Source organism: Equus asinus, chromosome 14 (assembly GCF_041296235.1).
Source record: "Equus asinus isolate D_3611 breed Donkey chromosome 14, EquAss-T2T_v2, whole genome shotgun sequence".
Lineage (NCBI taxonomy): Eukaryota > Metazoa > Chordata > Mammalia > Perissodactyla > Equidae > Equus > Equus asinus.
The window spans coordinates 17,682,734-17,709,901 of record NC_091803.1 but is presented as its reverse complement, the minus strand read 5'-3'; the positions used below and the strand labels follow the sequence as shown (position 1 = coordinate 17,709,901).

The following is a 27,168-nucleotide window of genomic DNA, read 5'->3' as shown; positions in this document are numbered from 1 at the left end:
CACACCCGCCACTCAGAACTCAGAGGCCCCTCCCGAGATAGGGCCCTCGAGATGTCACACCCCACTGGGGACAGCAGCCTCCAGAAGGGTCTCCCCGCCTCCGTCACCAGCCTCAGGCTCTCCTCAGTCAGAGCAGCGAGCCCTCTGGGAGGCCACCCCATCATGCCACCTCCCCTGACTCATCTGAGCTCTTTAGGTAGAGACCACTTTGTATGTTAACCTGTGACCTGTATAACGAGCCCACTTTACTTATAGTAAAATATAACAGAAAAGTAATACAATATATTGTTAAAAGAAAAAATAAAGTAGTGAATGTAATCTTTGGCCCATTTCCCACAGAAATAATTTAGAAAGAAAAAACTGACTCACTGTCTTGTCATTCACAAAATAAACAAACTAACAAAAAAACCTAAGTGTCCAAAAATAGAAGCAGTTCTATAAAAATTATGGCCAAGTCTTCCAGATTACCAAGCAATCTTTAAACATAATTCTTTCAGAACTCAGACACCGAAGGACGCACACCGTATGACTCCTCTTAGAGGACATGTCGAGAAGATGCAGGTTCACAGAGCAGAGAGCAGGGGGCAGCCACCCTGGGAGGGCTGCTGCTGTCACGGTGTTTGGGGTAATGAAAAAGCTGCGACTACATGGGTGATGGTCGCACAACACCGGACATGCAATTAACGCCACTGAATGGACACTTAAAAATGGTCAGGATGGGGGCCGGCCCGGTGGTGCAGCGGTTAAATTGGCATGTTCTGCTTCGGCAGCCCGGGGTTCGCCGGTTTGGATCCTGGGTGGGGACGTGGCACCCTTTGGCAAGCCACGCTGTGGTAGGCGTCCCACATAGAAAGTAGAGGAAGATGGGCACGGATGTTAGCTCAGGGCCAGTCTTCCTCAGCAAAAAGAGGAGGATTGGCAGCACTTAGTTCAGGGCTAATCTTCCTCAAAAAGAAAAAAAAGGTTAGGATGGCAAATTTTATGTTATATATATTTTGGCACAATAAAAAAAATAATAATAATTCTTCCAGGTTGCATGGGGAAGCGTTTCAGATGTGATGTTTGGTGGGAAGCAGGGTTCAAGAGTGTTCCGACACGCAGCATAGGGGCGCAGACGCCCAGGAGTGGGGGAAAGAACAGGAACAGGGCAAAAAGGAATCAACTTAAAGAAAACATAGAGGGGCCCTTCAGGAACTCACAGAGATGACGCCCAGGGACTGAGGAGCGTGATCAAGGCTGCCCTCAGCCCCTGAAGGCCAGAGGGAAAAAGGGTACCTGTGCCAGGACACGGTCCCTCGAGGAGGCGGTCAGTGCCCATACATCCCAGAGAACATAGTTCCACAAGGTGTTAACAGGTACTATGAAAAAAAATTAATCTCCAAATTCAAACAAGCTTGAGAATCAGCGCCCTAACCGGAGTTAAGGTTACTCTGCTGCAGGACTTCTCAGAGCCTTTAATGTGCTAATGAGCTCTGTGACTGTTTAGGAGGGGCTATAAATAAGGCGACCACACGATTCACCGTCCAAAACCAGACATCTTGGAGAGAAATGAGGTGTTATTAACACGGCGTCATGCCGAGACCACAGGCATAACCTAGGCTGCCCCTGGCAGAACCCTGGCCTTCAAATACAGCCCTTTCCTCTGTGTCACCTAAGGAAACCCTGCCTGCCCAGGAGACCAGCTCCAATACCTCCCGGCGGCACAGCCACCCCACGGGGCTCCGTCCTTCCTCGGTTGGCACAGCCTGCCTCCCAGGCTGCCAGGGGACACGTCGACGCCCCACCCAGAACACAAGCCCTGGGAGGTGGCGCCCACACCGCCTCCCCTCTCCACCCTCGGAGCCCCGGGGCCAGGCTGAAATGCAGACTGGCCACGACCCTGACCTCCCCTCCCTAGTGGCCCCAAAGCAACACACATAAATGCCCCACAAACCCTGAGGCAGCTTTCTGCTCTAAGCACCCCCCCAGCAGGTGCTCAAGGCAGAGGGGATGAAGGAAGGCATGGGGTCTCCATAAGATTCCTTATGGGAGCAGGCTGTCCACCGTGAGCCCCAGGCCCAGTCCAACTTTCGGTCAGTCCCTCCCACAGCGCCCTCCCAGCCGACTCTGCCCGCCACAGGCCGCATCCCCCTACTGCGATGTCTCTAGCCACCCACCCCCAGAGCAGGGACCCTCTTTCAGCCACTCTGGCACAGGCCTCATCCCCAGGATTGCTCAGTGTCCCTCCTGAGCCAAACGGAACTCAGAAGTCTCTTTTGGTTCCTCCTATTCCCAAACCAGGAGGACAGAGCCCGCACCCGGCAGACCCAGCGGGCTCCCGGGGGTGGAGGATGTGGGAGCCTTACCCTGGGAAGAGCAGAGCCGGCTCCCCATGGAGAAGCCCGCTGTGGCCACGCGCACACATGGCAGGCAGGCACTGGCCGCCAGGCCGCCTGGGCGACACTGGGCAACGTCAGGAGCATTAGGAGGCCGCCCTGCCCCTGCCCGCCCGCAGCCCAGCACAGAAGAGCTCGGCCTGGCTTTCCCCATCCTGACGCCATTAAAAGTTGAGGATGTGGTTAGGGGAGGAGAGCCAGAGAAGCTGACCCTGAAGGGAGCGAAGGCTGCCTGGGGCCACGCTGGCTCTGCAGGAGCAGGGGCTGGAAGCCAGTCCTGGTTGTGCCCAGGTCTGCACAGCATCTGGGACAAGCCACTTAAAATGGGGATGATGCCACCTGCCCTGCCCTCCCAGGGGAAATGGGTACCTAGGTGAAAGATAATTCTCCAGAAGTGGAGAGGGGTGGGTCGGAGTCTTAGACTATAGACCCCCTGGGGCTGTCACGCCGGCTCCCGTGTCTGGAGCACCCATGGGGGGCGGGCCATCCAGGCCCCAGCTCACTAAGCCAGAACTGAAAAGCTCTGGGACTAGCCCCACATGGGCCCTTTGTGGGGATCCAGACAGAGCAAGTGGACGCAACCCAGGTGGCTCACTCTCTGTCTAAGGGGAGACTCCCACACATGCTTGTCCTTGACCTCCTGTGTCCTGGGTCCCCAGCACGAGGAAAGACCACAGGCACATGGGGGGACGTTCATGACCAACCTGATGAGGACAGATCGCTCCCCCCAGCCTGTCCACCTTCCAACCTGCCTGGCGTGTGGAGCTGGGACTGGACCTGGGACCCCAGCCACCCCGTCCCTGGCGCGGGGCAGCAGGTGCCAGCGGCCTGAGCCAGCTTTAGCCCCAGCCCAGCAGGAGTCTCGGCTGCGGCCCCACTCCGGTCCTGGAACTCGGCACTCAGCACAAGGCGCCAAGCTCAAGCTTCTCATCTGTACGACGAGGGGAAAGCAGTTACCCAGCCAGGTCGTTTATGACAAAGAAACTGGAGGAGAGCCTGCTGCAGAGCCAGCTCATAACAGAGCCAACGCCGAGCGCCGGCCTCGCGGGTGGGCCATCTCTGGGGCTGGACCACAGAGCCGGGATGGGAGAGGCCCTTCCAGGACCCGCCTGGCCCAGCAGAGGGGCCAGACGGTGGCTTGTGGTCTGTCCCCTTGCTCTGCAGCCCCAAGTCCTCCTCAGGTCACTGCAGCCAGCCCTTCTTCTTCCTGGGTTCAAGAGGGACCCCCACGGCCGGCCTGGCCTGCCCCTACTTCAGCCCCAGAAGCAGACCCCAGGGAAGTGCTCTGGGCTCCTGTTCACAGCCTGCCCTTACCGACTCTCCCACGCCTGCAGGGCAGTGTCAGACCCTGCTGAGCCCTGCAGGCTACCCTGGACCCGCAAGGGCCCACACCCCAGCAGCAGTCCTGGGCCACCAGCCCACAGGCCTGAACCTGCTTCTCCTCCCTCAGGGCCAGGATACATTCCAAACCCCCGGGTGGCCCCCCGCTCAGCTCCCCGGCTCCCACCCCAGCCCCTCCAAGACACTTCCCCTTGTCACTCCAGCTGCCCTCCGGTCCTCACATCCCTTGAGCTCGGGGCTTCACAGCCTCTATTCCCTCTGCCCGGACACTCTTCCCTAACCTCAGCTGCACTGGCTCCTGCTTGTCACCCAGACCTCTGCACTGGCGTCACCTCCTGAGCGACACCCTCCCTGGCTGCCTGACTGGAAGCTGCATGCAGGGGTGCTCCCTCCTGTCCTGAGCTGCCCCAGCCCCGGCCCCTGCCCGCCAGTGGGACCCAGACAGCCCTCCCGAGCACCTGCTCCGAATGCCTCGGGGCCACAGACCCGGTATAAGACCCTCTCCAATGGCCCCCTTGGCCCGGCCACTCCCTGCGTGTCACAGCTCCGAGGACCAGCACAGGCCCGCCCTCTCCACAGGGCGGGGACAGGGCATCGGTCCAGGTCCGGTCCAGGCCGGGCCCAGGGCCAGACCCTCTGTCCGGAGGCTGAGCTCACGCTTTGGGATGTGGCCACTGCCCCGATTCCCAGAGCAGACTCCAGCTTCTTACTGCTCCCCCAAACCATCCCAGGCTCTCCCCGCCTCTGCCAGACCCCCCGCTTGGTGCCCCGGGACCCCTAGCATGGGGTCCCAGCCTGAGATGGGGAAGGCACTTCCAGCACCTCGGAGAGCAGACGGCCAGTTCCACAGGGCGGGGGAGGGGGGCCACGTCTTCCCGCTTCCAGGCCCCCCATCTCCAGAGGCCCTTGCTATGAGACCCGAGGAGGGACAAAAGCAGCTCCGGGTGCAGAAATCTCCCGTCTCCCCTCCCCTCTCACAGGGTCTACTGCTCCTGGCTCTGCCCCCTCCCCGCATGGGCGTCCAGCTGCAGCCTTGCACTGCCATCAAGCCCAACACAGGGCTTGGAGGCGGGGCTCTCTAATCAATGGGGCATTCACGGAGTGACAGCTCCTTCCTCCCCCTGGGCCAGGCAGAGTCAGACCACCCAGCCTCCGCCCTCAGGGGCTCCTGGACCACCGTGCAGCGTGACTGGGAAGCCAGCAGCAGGCCACACTGCGGCCCATTCCCACTCCCTCCGGGGACTAACATGCACCTGTTCAAAACGGCAGCAAAGACAACACGGCGGTCACCCAGGGACACACCCCCCAGAGACCCCAGTAAAACGTGAAAAAGGAAGATGCAAATTTAGGAACTACCCACGATTTAGCTGCTTAAAACTCATGTGCAAAAGGAAAAAAGGCTGGAAGGAAATCCATCGCATGGTGGCTGTGACTAGGTTAAGGGGGCGTAATGGGTGTTTCCTCCTTTATCACTTCCAAGTTCTTCTGTAATGAGATTAGGGACAAGTGAAAAGAAAAGAAATTACTCTTTAATGAGTTCTGTACCTGCAGGCACTTCACGTTCATTAACTCACTTGATCCCAGCAGACATGTTACTATCCCATTTGTGGCTCAGAGAGGTTAAGCAACTCTTCCAGGGTCACACAGCAGGGGCAGAGCTAGGAGGGGCATTAGAGCTGGATCAGAGCCAGCATTCAGGCCCCTCTTGATCAGGGAAGAAGGAACCCAGACAGTGCTATGGGGCTCTCTCCAGGAGAGGAGAGGGTTGGGGTCGGGCCTAGCTGGTGCCCTTCTCCAGCTAGTGGGCTACACAACCCCCCCTGCACCCCACCACACTCAGCCCACTTGGTGCCTCTGTCCACGCTCTTCCTCCACTGCCCGCACATCGTCCTCCTCTGCACACTTATGTTCTCCCATCCTCAAGGCTGAGCCATTCACGCTTCCTCCAGGAAGTCTTCTGGGACAGCCCACTCGAGGTGCTCAGCCCCCCTGACTTCCCACAGCCGGGCAGTGAGTGCAGACGACCTCGCCTGGGGGACCACAGCCTCCTCACTGGGCTCCCCACCCCTGCTCTTAACCCCCAAGACCCATGCTCCACACAGCGGCCTGAGGGATGTGAACACCCAGCCGTTCCTCTGCTAACATCCTCCATCAGCTCCCGTCGCACTGAAACCCAGCCCGCATCCTCCACGACTGCCTCTGCTGCCCTCCCCAGCCTCACTCACACTCCTCTCTACGCAGACTCGTTTTCCTTCTCTTTCTTAACAAACCAAATTCACCCCTGCCTCGGGGCCTTTGCATCACTGTCCCCTCCACCTGGAGCATCCTTTCCCCATTTTCTCTCACCTGGCTCCTCCTCGCTCAGGAACGCCTCCCATGAATAAAGGAGGGTTTGCCACCTTGAAGGGGGACTCTGGCCTTCAAACGAGGCTGGACCAGGCAGGGGTGGGGGGGTCTGCCCACGGGCCGTGTCGTGCAGCTGCCTCACCCTTTCTTGCGGGGTGTTTGGCTATGCCAGGGACCTAGTTCTGCCAACTGCCCCTGCCTTTGGCTCAAACTTCCCCTGACCCCACCCAGGGCCCAGATGGCTGAGTCTGGTCTCGGGCTGTTTTCTATCTCTCCAGGTTCTGTGCCCGTCAGGCGAGATGGACAGTGTCCCCCTGTTGGCTGGAGTGTCATCAAAGCGAGGATCTGTGCCCAGACATGCTCATCACAGCATCATTTATCGAAGTGAAAAATAAGAAACAATCGCAGCCTCCAACCACAGAGAATGGAATCAGAAAACTTTCCCAATTCCTTCCATCGTATTCCTTTTGACTGCAAACCCTGCAGCAGCTTCCCACTGTTCTCGAGATGGAAGCAGAACTCCCTGCTCAGCCCCAAGCTGCCCCTGCCCAGTCCACCCTGTCTCACCAGCACACTCCTCACTGGCCACGTTCCAGCCTCACACTCTTCTGCTTCATACCCCCCACACTCCCTTCTGCCACTGGGCCTTTGCACATGCTATTCCCTCTGCCTGAAGTACCTCCCTCTTCATTTAGTGAACCAGGACCTTCCATACCTCAGCTCACCATCCTCTCCTCAGGGAAGGCTTTGTGGCCCTCCAGGACCTGGTCAGGCCCTGGTCATAGGATCTCACGACACCCAGACCCCCACCAGACTGGCAGTCCGCTGTGGGCCAGGACCACATTCTGGTTCTGCTCAGAATGAGAGCTCTGGTGGTTAGGACGATGTCAACAAGCAGGCCTTTGACTTACGTTTGTTGAATAAAGAGTATTTTACAGCCATTAAAATGACGCACTCCTATCATGCTTAAACATCACTATCACGTGACATTTCCAGTGGCATGAAAAACTCACTGATCATCTTCAAAGGAAAAAGGAGACTGTCAAGCTGTATATGCAGCATGATTGCAAACAGGGAAGGAAAAAAGTGGAAAGACAAACCAGAATAGCAGCAGTTGCCTCGAGGAGGGGGATTACAGGCAACTTTACTCGTATGGAACTTTCCCAAGGTTCCACAGGAGCTGCCTTCCTTCCATCATCAGAAAAGCCAATAACCAACAGCTGCTCTCCACCCACTTGCTGTCCGGGCTGGCGTCCCACAGGCACCCTCTGCCCACCAGCAGAAAGGCCAGAGGTCACGTGAGGAACGGTTACGGGCATGGCTCTGGGTGGCAGACCAGAAGGCCGGTGGGGAGACGAGGCTGGCTCCACCAGAACAAGCCCAGGTCCCAGAGGGGAAGGAACGGGCCCCTGGCGGGTGGAGGCTGGAGTCTGAATCCCGGCTGTCTTACTGGCTGAGTGACCTTGGGCAAGGCACCAGGCCTCCCAGGACCACCACCTCCTCACCCCGGGTGGAGCCGACAGTGGTGCCGCCTCCCGGAGCCAGGGGAGTGGGAGGAGGAATGACACACACTGAGCATGCGTCAGGGCCTGTCGCCAGTTAATTTTTAGAGGGATCACGGTCAGACGTAAAGAAGAACTTCCGGGTACTGCTGGCTTCCCGGCTGGTCACAGAGCAGCCCGTGTTCCCAGGGCTTTTCCAGAAGAACCACTCTGCCACCGGCGCCTCCCCCCACCACCCTTGGCCCCACGCACCTTCCTTGGAGCCCGTGGCCGCCGCTGCAGCAGAGGCCGAGGGAGACCCGGTGGATGTCCGGCCCACGGGACTCGAGTGCTTCCCCCCGCGGCCGGGGGGCTTCAGGCCGCTGGGCTTCTGCATGGCGGTGCCACTCCGTGGGTGGATGACGGTCCGTGCAGGTCACGTCCTCTCCGCCATCGTCACTCACCTGCGGGCAGAGAGCAGAAGCGATCATATCACCACGTCACCAGATGTCAGAGCAGCCCGGTGGGACACAGCGGGATTCCAGCACCCCTGAAACTGGGCATAGGGAAACTGAGGCACAGAGCCATGGCAGCAAGTGTGGACCCAGTGTGGCGGTGGTGTTGCCAGGACACGGGTCCTGGTCTGCTGGGCTCTGAGGTCGGGCACGCTCTCGCTGCCCACCTCCTGGGCCAGGAGGCAAGGGTGAGGAGCAGAGTGGCTTGGGGTCGGCAGCGATGGCAGTATTAACCCCAGCAACCTTGTAAGAGGACCACACACGTCAGCACAGCCACCAACAGCTGAGTGCAGCTCTCACCGCAGAGCACAGGCCCATGCGGATTCTGATACACAGCGGCAACCCGGTGGGTCGCTTTCCAATGGTGCCCAGACCCTTTGGGACCAGCCAACAGCTCACATCCCTCCCAACGAGGGCCAGACAAAGCATCGCCCAGTTTCATCAACCAGCTCACTGTTCCGCTTGCCTCGGGGGCCACACTCCAGCTGCTGGGCTCACCGTGCCAGCACCCGTCCCCTCCCTCAAGGTGTGGGGACACACACCTGTCTCAATCCCATGCCAGGATGGACCCATCGTGCCCTCTGCCCACCCTCCCACCATCAAAGCTCCCTGCCTGTGACCAAGCAGAGAAGGATGCGATGTATACAGCGCAGGGGGGCAGTGGCATTTGCCAAAGGGGACCCCGAGAGTGGAAGCCCCAGGCTCCATGGTGATCAGTTCAGGGCACAGGTGACAGCAAGACAGGACTGGCTGCAGGGGAACTGGAGGAGAGGCGGAAAGGACAGGCCCACTGCCCCTGGCCTCCTCCCCCGCCCTGTGCGCATGCCCTCTCTTGCACCAAACGTCAGTGGAGGATGCACCTAGGCCCAGGCCCCCGCCTGTCCCACAGCTGTAGGCAGGACGTGGCCTCTGCCTTGGGCAGCACACCGTCCAGTGGGGAGAGGGCACGCAGAGCACCGCGGGATGGACAGAGGATTCTGGACAAAAGCATCACCCCTTTGTCACCCTGGGAACAGGGGAAATCGACATGCTCTGGGCGCTCAACTCTGATGCAGAAGGGAATGCCACACCCTCAGTCACGGGATGTTATTCCCTTTCACAAAACCCTTTTCTCCATTCTTGATCCCTCTGACTTCTCTGGGCTGACCCCTAACCCCAGCCTGGAGTGGACATGAGACCCAAGCCTGGCCAGAGCCCCCAGGGTTAGCTGAGGGGTGATCTCGTGACCTGAGGAGTGTCAGGGTCTGGCCTCTGGCTGGAATTTAAGGAAGGGTGCTCTCCTTGCTCTGGGTGTAGACATTTGGTACAAGAGAGGGCGTGCGCACAGGGCGGGGGAGGAGGCCAGGGGGCAGTGGGCCTATCCTTTCCGCCTCTCCTCCAGTTCCTTGCCTGGGTGTGGGATGGAAGCAAGGAGCAGCAGGGCCATCCTAGTTACCACAGGGAGAGCCTGCCAGGGAGCGACGCCAAGACGGAGAAAGCAGAGCTGAGTCCCTGGATTTGGAGGGCCTGGATCCAGCTGAACCTGAAGCTAGTCATTTGAGCTCTTCACTTACATCAGCCAACAAATCCTGGCACACACGTGCATCGTTTTCTCTTTTTGCCTAAACGTATTTGAGTGACGCTGTTGCTTGTAAACAGGAAAGTTCTAATAGAGAAGCCAGCCTACAATGCTCAGGGCAGGAATACGCAAAGCATCCTCAGAGCAGCTCTCAGGCTGGCAAGACGAGCCAGCAACACGGCTGCCTGTCCTAGCACAGCCACGAGGAGGAACAGCTCACACAGGGCTGCCAGGCATAAGAGAGAACAACAAGCTCTCCAAGGCACACAGCGGTGGCACCACACCCCTGTGAGCCACCAGGAGTCCTGGCACGCCTGCCAGCCCTGGCCCGGCCCCAGAGCCCACCAAACGGACAGTGCAATCCCTTGATGGACTCCTCTGTGCCCCGGGGACTCTGGGGCCAGGAGTCACTCGGCCAGGCTGCAGTATGAGGCGGCCCCCTCGCTCCCCAACCTGGCCCTTCACTGAGAGACCACCCTGTGGGTGTGCACGTCATTCTGCGAGCCTGGGCTGGCTGTGTTGGCATCCCCAAGCTGAAGAGGGACTCGCCGAGCCACCAAGGGCGAGGGAGCGTGGTCTCTGAAGACAGTCCCCCTGTGGGTGGCCAAACGAGCCCCCTGCTCCAGCAGCTCGGCCAGGGGTGCTTTGCCCGAGGAGCCGGGACGCAGAGCCCCGCGTGTGCGAGGCCGAGTGTGCGGCCGGAACTGCAGCGAGACACAAGGAGCCCACCCCAGGCCCGGGCCCCGGAGCACAACACCCTCCTGGAGGAAAAAGCTACAGGTCATACATCTAGTGAAGGATTTGTATTCAGGACACATGAAGTCTCACGACTCACCAACAAGAAGACGAACAACCTAATAACAAATGAACCAAAGATTTGAAGACAGTCCTGTGTTTTTTAACGACAGGATGCGTTCTGAGAAATGTGTCATCAGGCGATTTCGTCGTTGTGTGAACATCACTGAGTGTCCATCACTGAGCGTCCACAAACCCGGATGGGAGAGCCCACCACACACGCAGGCTATGTGGTACCAATCTTATGGGACCCCGGTCATAAGTGTGGTCCATCATTGACCAAGCATCACTATGCAGCACACGACTATACTCATTTCACCAACGAAGACACACAAACAGCAATAAACACATGAAAAGATGACCAACATCATGAGGCGTTAAGCGATGCAGACCAAAACCACAGAGATCCACTGTACACCAAGTGCAATGGCTGAAAACAGAAAACTGACAGTATCAAGTGCTGACGAGGATGGAGCGCAATCAGGACACACGTATTGTTGGTGGAAGTGAAAAATGGCACAACCACTTTGGAAAACAGTTTGGCAGTTTCTTAAAAAGTTAAATATATCCCTACCATATGACCCAACCACCCAAGAGAAATAAAAACATACATCCATATAAAGATTTGTAAAAAGATGTTCATAGCAGTGTTACTCATAATACGCAAAAAATGAAAACATCCCAAACATCCACCAACTGGTGAGTGTACAAACCAACAGCTTATCTACACGCCAGTGTACAACTGAGCAACGAGGACAAACCTCAAAACACATCACACCAAGTGAAAGAAGCCAGACACAAAAGGCTACATATCGTATGATTCCATTTATCTGAGACTGCAAAACTACAGGCACAGAAAGCACATCAGTGGCTGCCTGGGGGTGGCAGCGGGGGCTGACTGCACACAGGCACAAGAGAACTTTCTGGCTGGTAGGAATGTTCTAAAACTGGATTTTGGCGATGCCTGCACAACTGTGTATTTATACTAAAAACCATCAAACCATACACTTAGAATGGGTGGATTTTATGTTATGTAAATTAAACCTCAACTTTTTTTTTTTCTTTGAGGAAGATTAGCCCTGAGCTAACTGCTGCCAATCCTCTTCTTTTTGCTGAGGAAGACTGGCCCTGAGCTAACATCTGTGCCCATCTTCCTCTACTTCATACATGGGATGCCTACCACAGCATGACTTGCCAAGAGGTGCCATGTCCACACCTGGGATCCGAACCAGCCAACCCTGGGCCACTGAAGCAGAACGTTCGAACTTAACTGCTGTGCCACCGGGCTGGCCCCAAGCCTCAACTTTAAAAAAATTATATAAAAAATAAAATGCTTGAAGCCTCCCCACAGGAGTTAGTGTGACAGCCTTCAAGGTCCTCCTCACCCTCGCCTCTACCACGAAGGCCCTCCCTTGCCCACTCCACTCCAGTCACACTGGTTCACACTAAGCGTGCTCCAGCCTCAAGGCCTTTGCACATGCTGTTCCCTCTGCCTGCTTTTCCCTCAGATGTCCAAGTTCATTGCTCGTCTTTTTCAATATCTGCTCTAATTTCCCCTTCTATGATTATGACCCTACCCAGTCCCCCCCACCTGCTTTGTTTTTCTCTTCTGCAAGAGGACAGGGAGTAGGGTCTACTCTGTTCACTGTGGCATCCTTAGTCCTCATGAGGGAGGCTGGCGCCCACAGGAGCTCAACAGATCACTCCTGAAGGAATAAACGAAGGATGCCCCCCCCGCCGGTGCCCAGCACTCAGGATGGGTGGCCTGTGGTGGTCACCCCAGCTGGCCATCTGATGCCACAGCTTTTCACACAGCCGGTCTGCCCTCCCACCAGCCAGCACACCCTCTGAGGCAGGGACCAGGCATCATGACTGAGTGCCTGCACTGAGGCCCCAGCCAGCCTTGCCGCTGACAACCCTTGCTTCCTCACCAGTCACCCGGCACCTGCCCACCTCCCAGACTCTGCCTGTGCCTTTCTCCCACCTATTTCACGTCACCTATTCCAACTACGCACAGAACACCTGGCCTGCCGCCTCCTCCTCCAGGAAGGCTGCCAGGCCCTTGGGCCCACAAAGATCTCCAAATCACATGCTGAGCTGAGGAGAGAGAGGATCCTGTGCATGTTCATCTTCATCGTGCCTCCTGGGAGCCCACGGGCAACCCCAGGGGGGGGCCACAGTCTCTCCTGTCTGAGCCCCCAGCCCCAGCACGGTGCCTGGCACGGAGCCCAGGACCCAGAAGCCCTGGAGGAGAGCAGACCTGTTGCTCAGAGGACGAAGGCCTTTGGAACACTCCTCCCAGGGGAGGCCTCTGGAGGCTCCCACAGCTGCCCTCCCAGACCCCAGTGATCCCAGCAGCCTCTGGTATGAAGAAACTGCTGTGCTCCGGGCCTCGAGGAACACGGCCTCCTCAGTCCTCACAAGCCTGCTGAGACGCTGGCCAGCGTCAGGGGGAGCACCTGAAGCTCAGGAAAGGCTGAGGGTTCGCCCAAAGTCACAGCCAGCTCCGTGCCCAGAACCAGACCCCAGTCCTGCCTCGGCTGCCTCCTGGTCCAGGCCTGCAATGGCATCTGTGAGACCCCTGGCCTCCAGGGACAACGCCATGTGCCCCAACAACAAAAGAGCCAGAGGAGCTGGCAGGAGAGGTGAACCAGGTGGCAGCCACTCAGTCCCGGCCACCAGGGCTGGGGGCGCGGGGAGGGCCGGGGAGGCGAGGCGAGCAGCCCACCCGACTCCCCAGCGCCTCCAAAGCTGGGGCACCCGGGGAAGGGGGCACAGGAGGGGAGAAGGGTGAGCGAGGAGTGGAGGCGGCCTGGGGCCAACAGCCCCTATGACTCAGGCCTGCTCGTGGGACAGAGGAAGAGAAGGGGCTTTGGAAAAAGCTGGGACGTGATGACAAACTGGCCTCTGGCCACACCGCAGCTGACAGGGGAGGTCTGGGAGGGAACATATTCATGCTCGGTGGGTCTGAAGCCGGACCCACCAGGAGCACCGTGGGGCCTTGGCCGGGGCGGGCGTCAGTCTCGTCACCCGTAGGATGGGGCGAAAGCACTGCCGCCCACGGGGGGTGGACGAGCCCCCCTCGGTGCCGCACACAGCAGCTGTGGGGAGAGGGCGGCCGTCGCTGCCATCTGGTCTCTGCGATGATCTCCAGGGACCCGGGGGCCGCACCGCCTCTCCAGGGACTCGGCCGGATGAGGCGGTGTGGGAGCAGTGGGCGAGGGCGGGTGGCATCCAGCCCAACAGGCCCCCTTTGTGCCGCCCTCGACTGCCATTCACCGAAGACAAACCCGGGCTGCGTTTCAGGGTTTCCATTTCAGCTGCCCCCGGGGGGGGAGGGGGCGACTGGAGTTTCAGTGCAGACGAGGCCCAAGAACCCTCCACCAATCAGCAGCCCTGGGTGCGCCCCGACGGAAGCGGGCAGGTGCCAAGCAGGCAGTGGGAAGCCCAGCTCCAGGGTGCCAGCACTGCCCAGAGGGGAGGGAGGCTGGTGCCAAGAAGCGGGCTCAGGACAGACTCAGGCCCAGGACCTCGGCGATCGCTCAGCCTGGGCCCTCCTGCTGCGAGCGCTGGACACTGCTGACTGAGGCCATGTGGCCCAGCCTTCCCGGAGGCTTACATACACATGTGGACACACACACACACACGCATGCACAGGCACACACACACACCCTGACAGCAGCGGCTCTCCTGGGGGCCGCTCTTCGTCTCCCCACTCAGGGGTCCTGGGAGCCGGGTGCCCACACTGCCCCCTGCTCCCCTGAGCCTGTGACTCGAGTGTTGGCCATACGGCAGCAGAGGTGAACTCAGTGCAGCCCCTGCCGCTCGCCCACGCCCCAGGGCTCAGGACCACAACAGTACCATGATGGGGGGCACCTGTAACAGAGCACGGTGTGGGGCTGGGGGTCAGGGGAGGGGAAACTGCACAGACCACACTCTGCCAGGTCAACCAGAAAGCTGAGGATTCAGAGCACCTCAAATGTGGGGTAGCCAGAGACTGGGAGGGACAGCGCAGGGTGAGGACGGGGTCTCCCCCTCATGCCAGGCCTCGGGCAAGGGGATGAGGAGCCGGGAGGAATCAAGAAGGGACCTGACAGATCAGACATGCATGTCACCAAAACTGCTCTGGAGCTGATGAGGATTGGGGGGCTGCCGTGACAGACAGGGACACAACGATGAGGCCCAAACTGCGGCAGAGCCTGGAGTGGGCAGAGAGGGGACATGCTGAGCAGGGTTCAGTGGTAACAGTGGGGGTAGGGCAGGGACGGCAGCAGGAAGAGAATCTCCCAACACTGGGGGACCTGGGAGGAGTCGGCCCAGGAGGGGGAGCTCAGTGTGGGGCACACTGGGCATGCAGCGACTGAGGCCTGGGCACCCACCCCGGGTGTGATGTGAGGAGCTGAGGGAAAGAAGAAAGGGACCACAGGGCACCGACTTGAGGGCATCCCGACGACAGACAACAGACGACAGACAGCAGCTGGGCAGCTTTCGAGGGGAGGATGCCTGGAGCGCTCCTGGCCTCCTGCGCCATCAGGGAAACGCAAATCGGAGCCGCAAGCAGATCCCGTTTCCCACCCAATCAGATAGGCGAAAAATCAAAAAGCCAGGGCACACCAAGTGCTGGAGAGGCCACAGAAGAAGGGCTGGTGGGCCGGTGGGCACCTCGCCCTCATCCCGGGAGACCCCTCCAGGGTGCTCCCCTCAGCACTCCATGCAGCCCAGAGACATGGTTTTGGGGGCGGGAAGGAGGCTGTGAGTAACTGGGTTCTGCGTTTCTATCTAAAAGATGTGTTTCTTACGTCCTGCAGGATTACACGGGTGTACATTGTATAGCCTGTCTGCTCCTTTTTTTGAGTGTCTAAAATATTTTGAGTGCCTAAAAAATCTTTTTTTTCTTTTTTGAGGAAGATTAGCCATGAGCTAATATCTGCAGTCAATCCTCCTCTTTTTGCTGAGAAAGACTGGCCCTGAGCTAACATCCGTGCCCATCTTCCTCTACTTTATATGTGGGACGCCTGCCACAGCATGGCTTGATAAGCGGTGCCATGTCCGCACCCAGGATCCGAACCAGCAAACCCCGGGCTGCTGAAGCGGAATGTGAGCACTTAACCGCTGTGCCACTGGGCTGGCCCCTAAAAAATCATTTTTTAAATAGAAAAAAATTAAAGATAGACACAAGGGGAAGGGGAGAAGAAATGCTCTCCCTTCCCCATGCACACCCACCAAGAGGAATAGAGGGCAGGCCCCAAGCAGAACGGACCCCCATAGGTGCTGACCGCCAGGCCAAGGCTCCCCAAAGATGAGCCCTTACGTTGGCATGGTGTGGGCTCCCTCAGCCCTGCCCCACCGGGCACCCGCACACTGACGCCTGCACTTGACACCCAGGGCCACTCCACCCCCGAACCCAGCGGGGGCCCATCCTCACGAGTCCACTCCTACTGCGCGCCCTCTGCTTGGAAGGGGGCTTTGTTGCATCTGCATGTGGCCGATGCTCGGGACCTTTGCCGCGGGGAGCTGGAATCCCGCGTGCAGGCAGGGCAGGGCTGCACTGGCCCCTCCCTGCGAGCCCGGCCAGCTCAAGGGGAAGCCAGCGCGCTCAGCCCTCACGCCAGCTGCCCCTCAGGCCAGGCCTGGGAGAGAGGGCCGCCGACGCCTGCCTGCCTAGCCCCAGCCCCATGCCTGCCCTCTCATCCCGTCAGCACAGCCCCACGGAAGCTGGCGCCACCCAGGCGGTGCAAGCCCACCATTCAGCCAGCTGTCGGCACAGCTGCGGCCAGCAGGGGGACAGACAGGGGGCGCCAAGAAGGGGGTGGTGATGAGTGGGCCCTGCTTGGGGCCCCGAGTCACCCTGGGAGTACAAGGGGCCTGGCAAGCCATCCAGAAGCAGCGAGGGGAAGGGACCCACTCAGGCCTCCCACTGGAGCTGGGGCTGGAACCCAGGCTTCAGAGAGAGGGAGGGAGGATGAAGCCAGGGAGACGGGAGGGCAGGGCAGGCCACGCCAGGAGTGTGGGTGTCGAGGGCAGGGCACCCACGGGCTGAGCAGGGAGGGACAGGCCACCTAGAGCCCCAGTCAACCCCCAACTTCTCTGGCACCTGCCGCTGGGAGACAAGCAGTAGCTGAGACCAGAAGTCTGCGTTCTGGTCCCACACGCTCACCAGCCCCACAGCCCCCGAGCACAGGGCTGCAGTTCCCAACTTGTAAAGTCTGTATCTTCCTGGTCCCACCAACAGCCTGGGGGGCCTGCACAGCCCTGGGAATGGCCTGCCGGTCAGTCTTCCCTGAGCTGGGCTTGGCCATCTTCCCTCAGGCTTTCATGTGGCTCGGGTCCTGTTTCCCAGCAAAGAGCAAAGGGGATCAGGGCTGTGTCAGGTCCAGGGAGGGGAAGGAAGGTCAATATACTTCCCTGCCTTACTCACATGCATGCACACACACACACACACAGAGTTGGCATGCTCAGGACCAGAGAACAGCCGTGGCCCCAGGGCCTGCTCCTGGCTGTGTGGCCACCCACGGGCCCAGCAACTAGACAGCTGGGCCCTCCTGCTGCTGGCCTAGGAAACTGGGCAAGTATCAGCCTGGCTCTGCTGTGGGGCCCCACCAGGCGCAGGGAGAAGGGCTTGGGAACAACACTGCTCAAGTTCCCCTCTGACCCACCTTTATTCCCATTTCACAGAATGGGAAACTGAGGCCCAGGGCAGGGAAGTGATTCACCCAAAGCCACAGAGCAAGTGAAGAGGACAGTGAGATTCAAGTGCCCAAATGAAGAAAACCTGTGTTGGGCAGGAGGTCCCTGAAACCACAGAGTCAGGGTCCTGGGGAGGGGAGGGGCCCGCTGTGGTCACCCAGTGATCAGGGCAGACAGGAAGGAACGGGCTCCAGTGTCCTGCTTCCCAGGCCTGGACTCTGACCCAATCGTCATTCACTGTCGCCTGCTTCACCTCTGATTTCCGTGGCAGCCCCATCCAACACACCCAGGCTGGGGTAGCCACAGGAGTGCTGCCCCATCTCCTGGGTTCTCGTCCCCAACCCAGCCTGTCGGGCCTCCTCCCTGGGTCAGAATTTGCATAAGCAACTAAGAATTGCCCCTGAGCAAAGGATGGTCTTTACAATAAGCGGTGCTGAGTCAACTGGATAGCCATGTGGGGAAAAAATCATGACCCCTCCTGTGGCTGGCAGAATAACGGCCCCCCAACAACGTGCATGTCCCCATCCCTGGGACTTCTGCACATGTTAGCTCACATGGCTAAGGGGAGTTAAGGTTGCAGATGGAGTTAAGGTTGCTAATCAGTTGACCTTGAGATGGGACGATTATTCTGGATTATCCAGGAGAGCCCAACGTAATCACAAGGGACCCACAAGTGGAAGAGGGAGGCAGGAGCAAGAAAATCAGAGAGGTGGCAGTGCACGAAGGACTCAGTCTGACATTGCTGGCATGGGGAAGGGGCCACCAGCCAAAGACTGCGGGCGGTCTCTAGAAGCTGGAAAGGGCAAAGACACAGATTCTTCCCTAGACTCTAGAAGGAACGCAGCCTGCTGACATCTGACTTTAGCCTGGTGAGAGCCACTTCAGACTTCCAACCTCCAGAACTGTAAGATAACACAGTCGTGTTGTTTTAAGCCACTGTTTGTGGTCCTTTGTTACAGCAGGACACTAATATGCTTATGTCACGTCACACACAAAAATCAATTCCAGATGGAGAGCAGATGTACATGCAAAAGGTAAAACAATACAGTTTTCACAAGAATGTCTTCATAACACTGGAGCAGGGTAAGATTTCTTAGATACCAGAAGTGCTAAAAATAAGGGAAAAGATGGATAAACTGAACAATATTAAGAGTAAGAGCTTCTGTGCATCAAATGACACCACTGAGAGAGAGAGTGAAGGGCCAGCCACAAAGGGGGAGAACACATTCGTAGTTCTATATTCTACAGGGGATGAGGAGCGTCCAGAAGGCTCACGAATGGCCCCCAGGAGGGAAAGGGGTGTGAGCGATCTGGAGAATAGCCTGGCGTCACACTTACAGCTGAACGCAATCCAGCAATTCCACTCCTCGGCGTGCACCCAACAGACACGTGCACATAGGGCACCAAAAGACAAGTACTATTCTCCCTAACCCTCCCAAACTGAAAATAACGCCGAGATCCACCCCCATCAGAACGAGGAAATGAGTAGTGGTTTACTCACACAATGGAATCAAACGCAGCAATGAAAATAAACGGACTACAGACTACAACCGCCGGCAGCAACGTGCACGAACCTTGAGATTACGATCTGGAGTGAAGGCAGCCAGATACCCAGACACGGGAGCACACAGTGGAGGACTGAATGCTCTCTTTAAAAGGGGGTCCAGGGGGGCTGGCCCAGTGGCGCAGTGGTTAAGTTCGCATGTTCCACTTCAGCGGCCCGGGGTTCGCCGGTTTGGATACCAGGTGCGGACATGGCACCGCTTGGCAAGCCATGCTGTGGCAGGTGTCCCACATATAAAGTGGAGGAAGATGGGCAAGGATGTTCGCTCAGGGCCAGTCTTCCTCAGCGAAAAAAAAAAAGAGAGAGGAGGATTGGCAGCAGATGTTAGCTCAGGGCTAATCTTCCTTAGAAAAAAAAAGTGGGGGTGCAGGGCTGGCAACACTTGTTGATATGTTAGAAATCAGGGAGGGAGGGGCTGGCCCCGTGGCCAAGTGGTTAAGTTCTCGCGCTCAGCTTCGGCAGCCCAGGGTTTTGCCAGTTCGAATCCTGGGCGAGAACATGGCACCACTTGTCAAGCCATGCTGAGGCGGCGCCCCCATGCCACAACTAGATGGACCCACAACTAAAAATACACAGCTGTGTACCAGGGGGCTTTGGGGAGAAAAAGGAAAAATAAAAAAATCTTAAAAAAAAAAAAAGAAATCAGGGAGGGGTCACCCGGGGTCAGGGGGATTGACTGGAAGGAAAAACAAGAGGGGCTCTGGGAGCTGGAGGAGTCGGACTCCGGACCCCGGGGCTGTGACGCAGGCTCTCGGGCCACGCACGCTCTTCTGGATGGACGTCGTACTTTAATGAAAAGACTTTCCAAAGTGCCTGGGCTGCAGTGGGTGGCGGCAGGAGAGGAGAAAGCAGGGGTGGTCCCCGCTGCTCTGGGGCCTTCCCACCCATCAGGCCGCCCCAGCCGGCGGCACCTAACCCTGTGGACCCCTCGGAGCATCTGTCTCCCCCAGGGGTCTGAGGGCTCCCCACTGCCAGCCCCGTGCCCCAGGGAGCCCAGGCACCCAGGTCGGATGCGTAGCCAGGCTACGCTCGCTGACCAACCTTCCAGGGCACCAACTTTCTTCCCTAAAGACGACATGCCAGTCAGCACCCCAGCATCCTCAGCCCAAGCTCTCCCCTGGAGGGGACAGGGTCGAGGCTGAGCCCATTGAAGTCCAGACCTGGCCCCTGAGCAGTATGAGAGGCCCAGCCAGAGGCGAGAGGATGCAGACCAGCACCCATGAGAAAGGGCGAGGGTGTGACAGCCTGGAGAAGGGATAGACCAGCCAGGGGCCATGGGCACCATCTACACCTCGGAAGGGCAGCCCAGAGCTGCTGGCAGGGGGGTAGGGGTGGAGGAGGGGCAGAATTTGGTGGCCCCAGGGGTGAGATCAGTCACTAAGAAACCCTCAGAGCCAGTGTTTTCTTTTATTGCTTCCAGAAAGGCAACCCCCGTCCACCCTCTGCCACCAAATTCTGGCTAAATGCCACAGATACTCACGTACGCCCATACACTCTGTCACATCTCCATGCCTTTGCACATACTGTTCCCTCTGCCTCAATGCCCTTCCTCTCCTCTGTGGACACACCCCCTCTCCTCTCACTAAGAGCAGCTGCGAGGGCATCTCATTCATCACTGGGCTCTCGGTACCTAGGACAGCGCCCAGCACGCTCAGCAGCTCAAAGTACATGTTTTAATGAACTCGTGAATGAATGTAAATGCCCTCCAGCCCACTGCTGCCCTCCTCCTCCCCACGGGGAGTCGGAGGCCCAGAGCAGCTTGTTCACACAGCACTGCCGCATCCGCCGGCCAGCCTGCAGTAATCTCTGGGAAGGACAGGGACAGAGGAGCAACTCAATGTTCCAACTGAATAGCTCCTGCCGGAAACCCGGCACCAAGCATACCCAGCACAGTGTGACTCCAAGGAGCAAAGAAGCAGGCAGTGAGCCCCCCATCACTGGAGGGGACCAAGAGGAGACTGAGGCCTGCTCTCAGAGCGAGTTCCTGCTCCAGCTGGCCCAGCTGCCCTGAGAGGCTCTCCCGAGCGTGCAGCTATGATTACTGTCAATAACAACATTAGGGGCCGGCCCGGTGGCGCAGCAGTTAAGTGTTCCACGTCGGCAGCCCGGGTTTCGCCGGTTCAGATCCCGGGTGCGGACATGGCACCGCTTGGCAAAGCCATGCTGTGGTAGGCGTCCCACAGAAAGTAGAGGAAGATGGGCACGGATGTTAGCTCAGGGCCAGTCTTCCTCAGGGAAAAGAGGAGGATTGGCAGCAGTTAGCTCAGGGCCAATCTTCCTCAAAAAGAAAACAACAACAACAACAACATTAACGGGAACCTGCTGAGCACCCAGCCCCCAGGGGTGGCCCACCACATGGGGAAGGGGGACCCAGGTCTTCTTCACTGTGCTTGACTCTGAGTCTGCAGGTGGACCTGGCCTCGGGGTTCCGTGGCGGCACGAGACCCTGTCCTCTGCTGAGCTGCTCCAGCCTGAGGAGCCACAGCCCTGTCACATTTATTCTGTTCCAGGCCCCAGTTTAAGTGCTTTATAAATATTAACTCGTTTAACCTTCCCAACAGCCCTATGGAGAAGATACCATTATGAGCTCCACTTTACTAATGGGGAAACTGAGGCCCAGAGCAGTCTGGGTGCTTGTTCAAGGTGACACAACCGATAAAGAGCAGAGGCGGGATTCACACTCGGGCCCTCTGGCCTTGGAGTCTGCACTCTTAACCAGCTCTCTACTTCCTCACCAAGACCCCTCTCCTCCAGGCACCCGGGTTGGGCAGTCAAGGGCTAGGTTTAGGCAAGAGGTGAGGAGGGTACCCTACAGTCCTGGGGACTGAGGCCAGCCTGCAGCACCTCTGCCAGCTGACCAGCCCTCGCCCGCCTCTGGCCTGTTTCCTGGCCCCTCCCGCCAGCCGCCTGCATCTGCGCTTGTCGTTGCTCCTGAAGACACCCTACCGTTGGGAAGCCTTCACCCACTTCTATCCCGGAGCCACCCCCCACCCCCGCCCTGGAGCCAGCGAGACCCTCATGGAGGGAGCTGGCTGTGAGCATCGGCCCCAGCTCTCGGCTCCCTGCAGCTGCTGGCAAGGACCCTCCAGGAAGAGGATTAGAAGGATCAGAAGTGGCGGCCATCCTCCCTCCCTCTGTCTGCATTCTGGACATCTGTCTGCCAGGGGCCGTAGCCAGGAGCCCTCACTTAGGGCTAGTGGTATACACAGACGGGCTTACACGAGATGATGTGACAGGAGGAAGCGACCCCAAACTCCTTCCTCCCCCGGGTCTGCCGCTAGAAAGCTCGGGGTCACGCTCCCCGCAGAAGGCACAGCAGTCGGCCCCCCTGCTGTGCTGACTTTTGCTGCCCTGGGTTTCCGCTCGCCCCACCTTCCCCATTCCTTTTTCATCTCGTGGTACTGCGTTCACCTTTGGGCATCACCTCGAGTCCTTTCTGGAACCAGACAAAGAACACACGAGACCCTTTAGGGTGTCTTCCCTCCTGTTCCTTGTCCCCTGTGCCCAGCACAGCCCCTGATCTGAATGAATGAACTGAGCAAGCTGAGGGAACGAACCAACGAACAAACCAACTTACGTAGGGAACAGTACATGAGAAAAGAGAACAGCCTGAGCAGAATCAGGATAGAAGATGGCAAGAAATCCCGAGACACCAAACGTTACTCCATCCCTCATCACAGGTCGGACACCAGACACCCGACTTCATATTCAACTTGGAAGAATGGTGGCTCCATGCTGAGCCCCCAGCCCGACACTCGCCTTCCTGCTGCCCAAACTCCCCCGTTACTTTTCTCCCTTTGCGTCCACCAGGAAGGATCTCCTTAACCACCCAAAGTCCAGCATCCTTCAAGACACAGCCCAGTCCCACTCCCTCAGGAAGCCCAGGCCACCCCATCACCCGGGTCCTGTCTCCCTGAGCGACCCCTGGAATGACATGCCCCCCTTGCCGGGGCAATGACCCCACTAGGCAACCAGGCATCTCTTCTACTCTGGCCTCAAACAGTTTCTGAAAGGTAGGTACCCATACTGTTTACGCTTCCAGGAAGGGGGCTGGTGTCTCTCTAACTCAGTACAAGCTTCTGGAAGGCAGGGTCCGAAAACCAAAGGCACTGTGCTCCCCACGCCCAGCCATCACTCACTCCCACCCTCAGTGCTGCATGCTGGTCGGAGCGGGGCCAGGGAGGAGCTGGGCCAGGCCGGGTGCAGGCAGGAGCAGATCGGCCCTGGACCCCCACGATAGCCTCCTCAGGGCACTCCTTGTGAACCTGAAATTCCACCCTCTTCACCTTCTTGTGACAAAGAGGCCACGGGGGCAAAGGCGCAGTGACCAGGAGTGGCCATCTTTCAGGGCTGCAGCTGGAGCCCGAGGGATAAGCCAGGGCCGGAGCAGGAGCTGCTCGGGGAAGACGGAAGCTGTTAAGTGGACAAGGCCCCAAATTTATGTCTTGTTAATAAAAACCACCTGATGTGCTCTGCTTTCTGCTGAGAACGGAAACATTTCATTATCATTGTGAAGCATTTCCCCTCAAAACAGGAGTTTGGGATTACGGTTTCTGTGTGCCAACCCTGGCAGCACAGCCCAGAGAAGGGAGCAGGGGGCCAGGGCTGGGGAGCCCCGTCCCCACCGTCCTGTCCTGTCCTCCCCACACCGGCCAGATCAGCACACCCCAGTTTCTCCCAGCAAACCGTGCTGCTGAGCAGGGGAGACCCAGGCGCCGTATCCTGCGGCCCCATGGTTAACTGGCCGTGGGTCTGCCTCTCCCATCAGACTGTGAGCTCTCAAGGACGGCAATGCCTCCACTCACCCAGCCACCCCCAGCACAAACCACGTATCATAAACGCAGCCAACGCTGTACCAGCTGTGCCCAGCACTGTCTCCCACCCTCAGTGACCACGTGGCCTGCCCCCCACCAGCTGAGGGGACGGGGTGGGTGCCCTCACCCAGGCAGGGCCCATTGGTCTCCCTGGCACCCTGAGACTGAGGGGAGCACCCACGGGAGGTCTCAGGGCCTCAAGCTGAAGCCACTGTCTGGGGGAGCCATGCCGACAACCCAGAGAGAGCCGGCCTCCAGGGAGGGGAGAAGGGACAGATGCTCAGGGAGAGGCTGAGGTAAAAAGCGCAGTCCAGACAGAGGAAAGCTGGAGGAGGGGTGCCTGCTAGCATCCCGGCCCTGGGGGAGCCGCCGCCTGCAGTGTGTGCTGCACAAGCTCCCTTTCCCTCCTCTCAACTCCCTGTTCACCTAACCTACTTGGAGGAGGTTCCTGTACCCTGCACAGAATCGTCCCAAAGCCAGGGTTAGAACCCTCCCCCACCTCCCACTCAAGGGCAGGCCTGCTGGCCAAGCCACGGCCACTGCGCATAGTTTCTAGGAGGTGAGGCCCGGCCGGCGGGACTGGCGGGAACTGTGCTGGGAAGCCAAGGCATGGCCGGCTGGGGGGCCCAGAGAGGTGGACAGTGTGTGTGGACTTTGTACCTGAGCGAATGGGGTGGAGGTGTCAGGGGAAGGCATGGCCAGACTGTGCTCTATGAACCGAAGAGGACAGAGCAGTGGAAGGGGGCCTGCATCCCGGGTGCAGAGTAGATGCTTAACAAACACATGCAGGGGAACAGGGAAACCCCCTCCATGCCTCGATTGCCTCATCTGCGAAATGCAAGCACTGTTCTTAAGGTATCCACAGACTAACACGTCCACTTAAAGAGCTCAAAACAGTTGCTGGCATAGAGTAAGCACTCAACACGTGTTGTTATTTAAAACCTACACAGGGGCTGGCCCCGTGGCCGAGTGGTTAAGTTCGTGCACTCCGCTGCAGGCGGCCCAGTGTTTCGTTGGTTCGAATCCTGGGCACGGACATGGCACTGCTCATGAAACCACGCTGAGGCAGCGTCCCACATGCCACAACTAGAAGGACCCACAATGAAGAATATACGACTATGTACCGGGAGGCTTTGGGGAGAAAAAGGAAAAAAATAAAATCTTTAAAAAAAATAAAAATTAAAAATAAATAAAACCTACAGAAAGGCTGATGTTCTCCCCAAGAAACACTGAGCAGGTGCCACCGTCTGAATGTTTGTGTCCTCCCAAATCCCTTGTTGAAACTGAACCCCCAATGTGATGTATCAGGAGGTGGGGCCTTCGGGAGGTGATTAGGTCAAGAGGGTGGAGCCCTCAAGAATGGGATTAGTGCCCTGATAAGAGACGCCACACCCTACCGCCATGTGAGGACACAAGAAGTCTGCCACCCAGGCCTTCACCTGAGCACGCTGGCATCCTGATCTCAGACTTCCCGCCCCTAGAGCTGTGGGAAATCAATGTCTGTTGTCTACAAGCCCCCTAGTCTGTAGTATTTCATTAGGGCAGCCCGGGCTAAGACTACAGGGAACCAGGAGGGCCGAGAATGCAGCTGCCCTCCTCTGGGCACGGAAGCAAAGGTAGGGTAGATGGCATCCAGGGGCAGGGTGGATCAGGAGGGCACTGTCCCCCACATCACAGCCCAGAGCAGAGGAAGCAGCCCAGGGAGGAGGCTGTGGGGAGGCGGAGAAATGCAGGCCTGGGCGGGGCTAAAAGGCAGGACCACCTGATGGTGGACGAACAGCTGAGCAGCCAGTGCGTGTGCAGGGAGGCCGGAGGGCCACCCCGCGTGGCAGCAGGAACGAACACAGGACAATCACTCCGTCACAGTGCACACACTTCACACCCTCACCTGCCCCATTCTCTCAGCTACCCTGAAAGGTAGATACCATAAGTATCCTTGCTCTATAGCTGGGGAAATTGAGGCAGAGAGAGGTGTAGTGACTTGTCTGAGGTCACACAGCTAGTAAGTGGCAGGCTGTCAGGCTCCAGCATCCTAACTCTTAACTGCCAAAGTGGACCACAAATGCTGGAAAGGGATGGGGGACCTGTGGGTGGATCCCCACCTGGGATTTCTGGCTCTGGGTGGAGCATTCCAGGCACCGCCTTCCCAGCCTGCTGGGTGCACCTGGGGGCTTGTAGGTGCGCACTCGCATGCACTGAGGCTCCCCCCAGGTCCCCTCTGCCAGGCTCTCCTGCCTTTGAAACTCTTCTCCATCTCTCCCCACCTCCACCTGTCCCAGAGCCTGCACGCCAGCATGATCCCTAGGCCAAGCGCTGCAGACGCCAATGCATCCTGGCTCACACAGGAGGGTGCCCAAGGGCCCCACCTGAGGAAGCAGGAGGGACAGAGCAATCCCTTCCCTCAGCAGAGCTTCCCCCGCCTTCTGCCCCAGGCCCACCACTGCTCCTCTAACCCGACAGCCACCAGGCCTCCTGCCTCCTCTTCTGACTCCGAGCCTGCCCACACTATTTCCCTGCCTCAAGCCCCTTTGGCAAACTGGCAGCAAGCTGCAGGGCGCTCTATCAAGCTTCCTGCTCCAGCCCATCCTTCAGGTGTCCCTCCTCCATGCTCCCAGCTCCCCCACCACCACACTCATCAAAGGCTGTTGGGCTGTGCTCCTTGGGGTACCGAGGTCCCTCCTCTGTGTACCTGCCAGACCCTGGCAGCACTGGGCCAGGTGACTGCAGCTGGATGAATGAAGGGCTCATTGTTTACATTACACTAGTGGGGAGTCAGGCGCACACACAAGCTGAGGCGGCCCACGTGGTGCTCCCCGCACCCTCCTCCTCTATCTGCACCCTAGGCCAGCCCCACCCCCACTAGCCTCCTTTGGGCATCTTACAATAGGAGGCCCCCTCCCCAGTGGATTCGCTTCTCACCCAGAAGACAGAGGCTGGGTCTCAGAGATTGGAGGATGCACCGCTGGGTGTGAGACTCCCCCCAAGATGCTCCGTCTGTCCCTCCTTCCCAGGGCGGAGCTGGGGCCTGCGTGGCAGTGCCCAGTGGGCACCGGCCCCGCCCAGGCCCAGCCTGAAGGGCCCAAACGGGCGGGCCCTGGAGGCCCAGCGAAGGCCGCCGCCCCTCCCTGTGGGGAGGGCAGAAAATCTGCTGCCTCACCAGCCACCAGCGCCAGCTTGGGGGGGCACCCCTGCGAGAAGACGCCCCACCCCGGTCTCTCTCCAGCCCCCTCCATCATGCACTTCACCCAAGTTTTGCAAAGGGCATCGGCGAGGCGACCCCAGCTGGCGGATGCTCCGTGTTCTCCCAGACCCCGGGTCTAGAAAAGGCGGCTGTGTGGCCGCGCCCACCAGGCTGTGCCCTCCGGGCCTGTGAGCCCCGAGCCTGGCGGCGGGTCCAGCCGCCCCGCGCCGCCTGCCCTGGGGAGGAGAGTGAGGCGGCCCCAGCCGATGCGCTGAACCCCCGCCCGTGTGTGGCGGCACCGAGGGTGCCTTGGTAAGGATGCCTTCACCAAGGGACGCGCTGCCCGGGAAGCGTCCCCAACGCCAGCAGCGCCCCTTCCTCGCCCGCAGGCGGCGGGGAAGTTGGGGTGCACCCCAGGACCAGCTCCCTCCCACGCCCACCCGCCGGCCTGCGACCCCCGGCTCTCCTGCGCCCCGACAATGCCTCGGGCTGGCCGTCCGCCTCTGCCCAG

At 58.8% G+C, this 27,168-nt stretch overlaps 1 protein-coding gene across 2 annotated transcripts in view; it reads right to left on the bottom strand.

The window, feature by feature from the left end:
• The window catches only part of CLIP2 (CAP-Gly domain containing linker protein 2), a 77,862-nt gene that overhangs the window by 50,470 nt on the left and 224 nt on the right, over positions 1 to 27,168 (bottom strand). For both annotated transcript variants that reach the window (XM_014856728.3, XM_014856729.3), the window contains exon 2: positions 7,817 to 8,007. In XM_014856728.3, the coding sequence (XP_014712214.2) occupies positions 7,817 to 7,940 (124 nt within the window). In that variant the 5' untranslated portion in view covers positions 7,941 to 8,007. The remainder of the gene's footprint in view (positions 1 to 7,816; positions 8,008 to 27,168) is intronic.